The sequence below is a fragment of the Rhododendron vialii genome, chromosome 9a (genome assembly GCF_030253575.1).
Source record: "Rhododendron vialii isolate Sample 1 chromosome 9a, ASM3025357v1".
Taxonomy (NCBI): Eukaryota; Viridiplantae; Streptophyta; class Magnoliopsida; order Ericales; family Ericaceae; genus Rhododendron; species Rhododendron vialii.
In genome coordinates this window covers 6015941-6024559 of record NC_080565.1, presented here as the reverse complement: position 1 = coordinate 6024559, position 8619 = coordinate 6015941, and the positions used below count along the sequence as shown (strand labels likewise).

The 8619-nt window shown below is 36.8% G+C and overlaps 1 protein-coding gene across 2 annotated transcripts; it reads left to right on the top strand.

The window, feature by feature from the left end:
- Positions 1–874: 874 nt before the first annotated feature.
- On the top strand, positions 875–7854 carry LOC131301545 (AIG2-like protein D). Of its 2 annotated transcripts, XM_058327904.1 has the most exons (6): positions 875–970; positions 1008–1154; positions 3336–3408; positions 6345–6437; positions 6822–6905; positions 7553–7854. In XM_058327904.1, exons 2-6 carry the CDS (start codon positions 1021–1023, stop codon positions 7694–7696), a joined length of 528 nt encoding a protein of 175 aa, XP_058183887.1. In that variant the 5' UTR covers positions 875–970; positions 1008–1020; the 3' UTR covers positions 7697–7854. The 2 variants fall into 2 exon arrangements, with proteins under 2 accessions (XP_058183887.1, XP_058183888.1); XM_058327905.1 differs by having other exon boundaries at positions 943–1154.
- Positions 7855–8619: the final 765 nt, after the last annotated feature.

Genomic DNA, 8619 nt, shown 5'->3' with positions numbered 1-8619 from the left:
AGAGGTTATAAATATCTCATATGAATAAGCCTGTGTTCAAAATATATGGAGTAAGCCAATCTCACAACTTTCTACTTACACGGTGATCCTGGCCTCATTTTTTAGGATTTCTCTCTCTTCCAACTCTTCATGCCTATTTTTTAGGTTCGTTTTGAAAACTCCAAGCACACTTTTCGATTCTCCCATTCTGTGAAGAGAGAGAGAGAGCCATGGAGAGAAGAGAGGCAGAAAAACAGGCAATGTGGGAAAAGAAAATGTCCTCCCTACAAAAGGGTTAGAGAGAAGAGAGGCAGAAAAACAGGCAAGGGGGGGAAAGAAAATATCCCCCCCCCCCCCCCCCCCCCCCCCCCATATTCCGAAAATACCCCGCAACCTGCACCCATGTTCAGGTGCATTGAACATTGGAAATCGTAACGAACTTTAGGAGAAGGGCTACATTGGAACAATATTATCTACTCTTTTTGTTCTTTTTTAAGTGTCTATTATGGTTTTGCTTATTTTCAATTATCCATATCTCCGAATGTATATTGTTAAAAATATGTAATATAATTCTTATTTGATAGATATCAATTATTTTTATAAGAAAATAATTTTAAAAATATAAATAGTAATATACGTCGATAGATGCAAAACCGTAGTGGGTATTTAAAACAGAAGATAGAGGGAGTATAATTTTTTGATAATAGAGTATATTTCGGATTAACTTCCACGCACCCAGGACTAATCTCTGTAGTGACTCCTATCGCCATTCAATACTTTTTTGCGGAATGAAGTGACCTCAAGAGTTGTGTTAGCAAAGGATATTTGAACTTGAGACCTTGAGAGGTAAAAGAGTGAGTAAATTAGATGCAAAGGAACCAAATTCAAATATTTCCAAATCGAAAAGGATTAGTAGCGTAATAAATCGGATAATTACATCTCTACAGTCATAAAACGCATGATATAATCATAAAAAATCAGAAGAAGAAGACGACGAAGAAGAAGTAGAGAGAGAGAGAGAGAGAGAGAGAGAGAGAGAGAATGGGATCGTCCTCAATGTCAACGGGGCAGAGGCTTCACAACGTCTTCGTGTACGGAAGTCTGTTGGCTGATGAGGTTGTTACGGTTTTACTGAAGCGCGTGCCTGACTCTTCTCCCGCCATCCTACATGACTTGTAACTCTCTCTCTCTCTCTCTCTCTCTCTCTCTCTCTCTCTCTCTCTCTCTCTTCGATTGGAAGTGTAATTCTTTTTCTTCTTATTGCTGTTCCTTGTTTTTCAGTTGCATAACTAATTTTCTGATCGGATATAAGATTTGGGTTTCTGGAAATGCCTTTTATTACCTTGGGTTTTAGTGTTTTACGAATTGGGTATGCTGTCCACACTCCTCAGTTATCACCTGTTTTGTTATTTTTGTTTTTTGTCAGACTACAGAATGTTAGTAAGATGTTTAGAGACTATAGAATGTTAATAGATGTTTTTTTTGCGTACGGGGGCGAATATACACGATCAACAATCCACTTCCCAAGCCTAATAATATATTCAACATACTAGTCATTTCAATTCAAGAATCAAGATTAAGTTCAATTAAAGAGTCACAAGGATCTCAATATCTCATAACCTCTAAAGAAATCAATAACTAACATTCGCTTGCCAAGTTCCTCGTTGCCCGTTGTGGAGTAATGAGCCTTACCCGTCGGTTCGTTTACCCTTCATTCCTTGAACTTCTTTGATTGCACATTGAGAGATTTACGTTCGGTAGCTTTTTCCGTAACTTTAAGTAATTGTTGTTGCTATCCTTATCTTGTTTAAAAGGATTGTATTTAAATCTCATTGAGGTCAATTTTAGTACCAAATGTTTCATAGCTCGAAAAACATTAAAGCTGTTACTAATAACTTTTTTAACAAAAAAAAGAGGGAGGGGGGGATGTAGTTTGATGATAAATTGTAGGGGGGCGACTGCCATACTAGCCCCCCTTTGGCTCCATCCTTGGTAGTTGCAACGAGAGCCAAGCACCTCCTCCATGAGGACTCGAACTCAAGATCTTTCCCTTAGAAGGGAGAGTGAAGATCTCTCCATCCTTGGCTGTTCTTTCACCTGCTTTTGTTTAAGGGTGCCTTTTTTTGTATACCTACCGAAAGCTTTAAGCTATTATGCAGAGAGGTTGAACTTGTATATTACTACCTCGTACCATAAAGATTGTTCGGTCTGCAAAATGAGAACTTCAAAATAATGCGTCTTTGTTAGAAAAAAAAATCAAACTTTTTGCCGCAACTTACTAAATGTCAATGAGTTCTTTCAATGTATCAAAAAAAACGTTCGAATTTTTCTTGATAAAATGCATTTTTGTAAGTTTTCGTTTTATGTACCGGACAATCTCTTTGGGACTAAGGGGAGGGGGTACGTTGTAATCCTCCCGAATCAGAATCAGCGTGGGATTCTCACAATCTCTTTTTTGGTTTACATCATTGATCATACAGGCTTTTTTTTTTTCTCAGCAAAAGAAATTTTTATTAATGTTTGAAAAGATATACAAAGATTATACGGAGCAAGGGCACAACGGAGAATGGCACCCAAGACCCAAAAAAAAGAGGAAGGCAAGACCCAAGTTTTTATTTTATTATTTTATTATTTTATTTACTTCAACATTTGAGGTAAAGAAAAGACTAGGCCTAGAATGAAATTTGGTTATCCAAGAAGCTCATTTCTTAGTAATTGGGATGCGTTTCGCCTAATAGTTGTTTGTGTGATTTTTGGATTTAGCATATCATATTACGCGCTAGTAAAAAGATAGAAAAATGCCATCTGCTTAATATTGGCTAAAATGAGTCGAGGCTTATCTATGCACCAGTCAATCATGGCAAACTGTTCAACTTTGAACTCTACCACACTCTTATTTTTCTCCTCACCTATGTCAATTTTTCCATCTTTTTGTGAATAAGATGGTCCGATCCCATAAATCAAATGTTTTTGGGTTCTCTGTTATCCATAATTTCGTTTTTCTACTTTTTTTAATTCTCATTTGGAGATGCAAACCGTGATCATTGTTAGCACCATTATTTAGTGCTATTGGTGTACAACATTGATGAATGACTGTATATGCATTTTAAATATCATCAAACTTTGTCCTGTTGATCCTTGTTAGGATGTTACAATGTTAGAGAACAATTATTCCATATAAAGTTGTTTTTACTCAGTTAGGATAATCATCAATGTAATATGCTAAAAATATCGAAGTAAGTTTTTTTTAACTGGAGTATAATACTTAAGTTTCTAACTCTGTTCTTTTTAAAGAAAAAAACTTTTGCACATTTCTGGTCTCTAATGAACCGTTGAATGGCTTTTGTTTCTTTCAGCCATAGGTTTAGCATCAAAGGACGCATTTATCCTGCTATTCTGCCAGTTGAGAATAAGAAAGTCACTGGGAGGGTGGGTTCATCAAACTTTATAATTGCTGCTTCAGAGTGTTGTTTTTGTTTTTGTTCGGAGCATCATTTTGATTTGAGTTTCATTGTTAAAAAAAAATCCTTTCTTGTGTACTTGCTCTAAAATGTTACTATTTCAGGGTCATAAACTGGCTAATTTTGTACATCGGAAAGTCATGTTTTAATAATTTCCATATCGTATCAAGGCCTAGGAGCACATCTACCAACTCATTAAACGGACCATGGTCCTAGTGATATCAATGATGCCATCTAGTTTGAAAACGAAGATCAGATATGTGAGATTCCATCTCTTTCTGATTTCCAGTATGCCATAAGTATTCTTAGTTTTCAGTTAGTCTTTTGTTATAGGTTACTATGTAAACTGTTTTGAAGCAAAAAAATTTCAATGATAATAAAATTTGTATTGATGACCAAAATCACTTGAAGTTTCTGCCTTTCTTGGTGGAGAAGTAGGCTTTTAGTGGTGTACCAGACTGTACTGGTCAAGCTGGTTGGTTCCACTGGAAACTATTGTGAAGAAGGCTGCTAAAATAATGCTCGGCTGCCGTGATTGTCTATTTAAGTTTTGAGCATAATATTTGATTGGTATCTAAATTAGCTGTTGGTGTTTCTTATGAAAAGATCAGTCTGCATTTTCTTTGTTCTGCAGAATACTTGACATTATTTTGGCTCAGACTATTCCGATAAAGTTATGCCCGCTAGCCTTAGACTACTAAGAGAAAAACACGGTTGAGCATTTTTATTTTTTACCTTGCAACTATATTGATTATTGGTATTAACAGCTTTCTGGGCAAATAAAATTTTGACCGTTACCATCTATGCTCTCACCCTAGCTTTTAAGTTAATGCTAGTATCCGGAGAACTTTACTAACAAAACAAATTGTTGTAAAATGTGAAATCATGTAAACTTGAAAATGTTGTTTTAAAACGGTCTCTTGGTTCTTGCATTATTATTATTATTATTATTATTATTATTATTATTTTCGAGTCTTCCTTGTGCTTGTATGGATATGGACATTTGTCCGTTGTTGGTAAATATGAAACGCTAGTGGATATTTGAGCTTGCAAACAAGCAGATTTACAAATATAAAACACTTTTTGTGATGCTTGTACCCGGCTTCTGCTTCATACTATACTTTTAGAGGCCCCGTCAGGTTGAAGGCCTAAAGTAGTTTTGTTCTGGGGAATCGTTTATTTTTAGTGAAGTTTCTCAGCTTTTCCGGGTCAGTAGGGTTGTACTTCCTGCCTGCTCCTGAGGTGGCTGAAAGGAATTCGTTCTAGTCGTAGCAGAACGCTACCTATTATTTATTACACGTCTGATCCTTCTGAGCTAACAGCTGCAGACGAAGTTCCTATCAAATTCGTTAAAGGAAGGGCCATTTAAAGAACAGGGACATAAAGACAAGAAGGTAGCTAAGGCTAAGGTATGAGTAGGATGAAGAACACCTCCTGATGAACGGGTCAAGATGAATGATTAGCAGGACAATACGATAGTTAATGAGTCAAATCAAAGAAAAGTGAGGCATTGCCGGACATGTGAACTAGCAGCAGAAGCTAGAATCAAACACGTAGGTGTAAGGATTGTGCATGCAATATTACTTGGACAAGTTGAACAAGATGGCTGAGGCTGGGCTGTCAAAGACCTGATGTACGTAATTCTGTTTACCATACTTTATCCAACAGTGATAAAAAAAAAATCTACTGTCCAACAATAGGGTCTTGTATACTAATAGCATCACCGTGAACACATTTCCTATCACCTTGAACACTAGTACGACCACCACTGTGAACTACCACGAAGTCCACAATTGCCTCCACGGCTCCACCAATGAGAACATTTCTATGGAAACTAGTGCGACCACTACTGCTTAGAAAGACTCTAGACCGGGAGGAAATGAGGTGAGCACACTAGTGATTGTCCCTAATATGAACCTGAGAAGCGAGAATATCCATGAGCAGTAGTTTGCATAGGCTCAGTAGTAACTATTTGAAGTTTTGAACTGTAAACCTGCAAGGGCTAGGATCTGACCCAGAGCAAGGAAGCAACCATACAATCCTCTCAATGACGCTCACTTTGTTTGGTTTTGAGGAAAAAAATTGATGTAATGAGTGGTAATGAGTGGAGAGAGATAGAGAAACTTATTGAGGATTGTGTAGAGAGTAAAAATAATTCTTACTGTAAAACTTATAAGTGAACAAAGCAGCTGTTGTTGCACCACATCGGTGGTAGAGGGCTGATTTTTCGATAACTGATCTCACAAACTCTTAAAAGTGTTGTAATACTCAATACTGCTTAGTTGTGAAAAATTTCTGATGAACTAGAAACATCACTCTATTCTAAAAAGGATTCAGTAAGGGCATCCTGCAGTACTGAGTTCTTGCAAAAATAATATTTTACATATCTATTTATATTGTTATGTACTTATATAATCATGGCATAAATTGATAAAGTTTTAGCTGAGCGAGCTGACAAATGGTAAGGAATTGACACTTGGTTGCCTCGGTTGGTAAGATGCCTTTGACTTAGTAGGGGTCCTTTCGAGTAAGTGAAAAGACGGTGGAGGAAGGTTTTAGGATCTTGATAAAGGAAAGGATGGATGGAGACTCAGACGGAAAGAGAATTTACGAGCTTGGGGCTTCGAGATCCTTTCAGCTAATTGAGACAAAAAGGATCACTCTTTTGTTACAATCATTTCTTATTTGCTTCGTAGGTTATGTACTCCTGGTCAGTCATGGACCTCATGGTTGTTTAAGCATGTTGCAGGCTAAAAATCATGCTACACAGGTATTTAATTTGCCAAATATTTTCAGGGTTAGTTAGTCTTGACTTCATTTATGCAATATGTTTGAGAGGTTTTTTCTTCTATTATTCTTTATAATCGATTTATTTCTTTCCTTTGTAAATTTTTATTCGTTCAGGTATTATCTGGTATCACAGATCCTGAATTAGATGTATTGGACACTTTTGAGGATGTTGAGTATGAGAGGCGCACTATTGAGGTTTCTCTAATGGTATGTAGGGCTGAATCATCTAGGAAATATCCTATGTCTAGGAACTTACATTATGCTTTTCAACCGGGAGCTATGAAATGGAGATTTATTTAGAAGGAAGACCAATCTCTTAATCAGTGGGAGAACTGCTCAGTTTTTTTACTACTTATAATCTTATATTGTTTTGTGGCTAGCTTGTATTTAAGATGGAAAGGGGACGGTACAAGGAGTTTGAAGAGGGCAACAATAACTAAACAGGAAATTTCAGCGATTTTGAGCAAATAATGAATTTAAAAGAGACTGAGAATTTGGTCTTGGTGAAATTTACCAAGTCACTGCTGTATTCCATTGTAGTATAGTTTCCCAAGTCCTCTCAAGGAGACTGATATTGGAATTTTTTTGCAGGATAGTTCTCAAAAGTTAACTGCCTATGCTTATGTTTGGGCAAACATTAACGATCCAAACTTATATGGAGATTGGCATTTTGAGGTAAATTTTCTTGCCTTCGCGTCTAGTTTTTGTCATTTATACCACTTCAACTAGTTCAGGTAATTGAGGTGCTGCACTTGTTACAAAAGGTGAGTTTGTGAAAATGAGGGTGTAGAAAGAGAAGGGGGAATCTCTGCATGTTACCCATCTTCCCCCAAGTTTTTTTTCCCCGAAAGGTTTGTGATAAGATCGGTAGAACCTTCCAAGGATGTCTTTGATGTTATTTAAATTCTTGCCAGTGTTTTCCCAACTTCCAGAACATGGTACCAGGAACTGAACCATTGATGCAGTTCTTTTATTTTCTTTTATTTTTACTAGCAGAGCAAGTAAAGAAATATGCCTCTGATGCTTCAGATCTTCAATTTCCCAAATCTGTGGAGCACGCACTACGCACTTCAGCTTGCTTTGCAGATTGTAGTTTGTATAGCCATGAAATTGATAGCACATCCAAGGATTTGCTGTCCTTAGTTTTTTGATAGGCATGAAATATTGTAGTCCTTTTCCCCCCCTTCTATTGTGTTGGCTGTCTTTGACCGATTTTCTTTGGTTCTTTTTTCATGACTTCATTCCATTCCATTCCATTCGTTTCGTTTCTTATTGGTTTGATCTTTTCTTCTTCCTTTTTCACATTTTCCATCTCTTGCAAGGAATGGAGGCTCGCACACATGAAAGACTTCATCAACATGACGACGGGGTTTATGGAAGAACTGGAGCTACCGGAATCAAAACCAAGAGTCGAAACTTACGAAACTTTCTTCCAGCAGGGTGGTGACACTACCCCCATGTCTTGATATTATTATTCTTCGTCTACTATATTTCTGGAAGATGTTCACTCCTTCATCTCTCGGAAGGATTTCATTCTTATTACTCCCTATTTCGCGTGCACTTGCAGTATTGTTGCATACTCTTTGATTATACATTGGATATAACAGATGAAAATTAGTTCTCATAACTGTGTCCTCATGCGTTTGACACATTTGATAAAGACTACCCTTTCTTTCGGGATGGGTGGCTGGATTTCGAAATAATATCAAATTTTTCCCGATCATCGTGATTTTTGGCATGGTCAATGTCCTCGATAAACTCTAAAAAGTGAATGGTTCCGATCATTGTTGTGAATCTCGAGCCCACAAATGGTCCAAACTGGTTGGAACCCAACCGGACAATACCCTTGCCTAAATTCAAGGATCAACAAAAAGTTGGGGAACTAGTCGTTTTTAATTTTTTCTGAACAGGTTCATTCTTGTGTTCCAAAGGGAGAAGGGGAATCCTACCCCCTTTCATTCCCGTCTTATCTCGAGCTTGAAAATGTAATCAAAACCTTTTATTTTATGGACTTCAATATGTCTAAAATTTTTGCAAAAAAATAAAATTAATGGAAGGCCTTGGTAACTTGGTAAACATTCATGTTTTTCTTCAATAAATGAGCAGCATATATGGTTTGAAAAATACACAACAGAATAATTTGGTTTATTTACTAACCAATTGATACCCGATCAATTTTTTGTAGATCTGTGTACACTTAAAAAAGCTCTACTAAATGAACTGTTCAAATTATATTTTTGAAGTCCAAACAAAACTGCAAACCAAGTCTGATGTTGGTTCCAAAAGACTTTATGATCCTAGATTGGAATTTTTTTTTGGACCCAGCTTTTCTAAAGTCATTGCAGTTTAGTCAGCCGTTCAACTCACTAAATAATGATTCAAATTGGTG

Excerpts from the sequence above, each read along its gene's own strand:
- LOC131301545 (XM_058327904.1), top strand. The coding sequence starts at position 1,021 with ATGGGATCGTCCTCAATGTCAACGGGGCAGAGGCTTCACAACGTCTTC. Across the intron at positions 1,155-3,335 it reads CCCGCCATCCTACATGACTT|CCATAGGTTTAGCATCAAAG; the intron begins GTAACTCTCTCT and ends TGTTTCTTTCAG. Across the intron at positions 3,409-6,344 it reads ATAAGAAAGTCACTGGGAGG|GTATTATCTGGTATCACAGA; the intron begins GTGGGTTCATCA and ends TTATTCGTTCAG.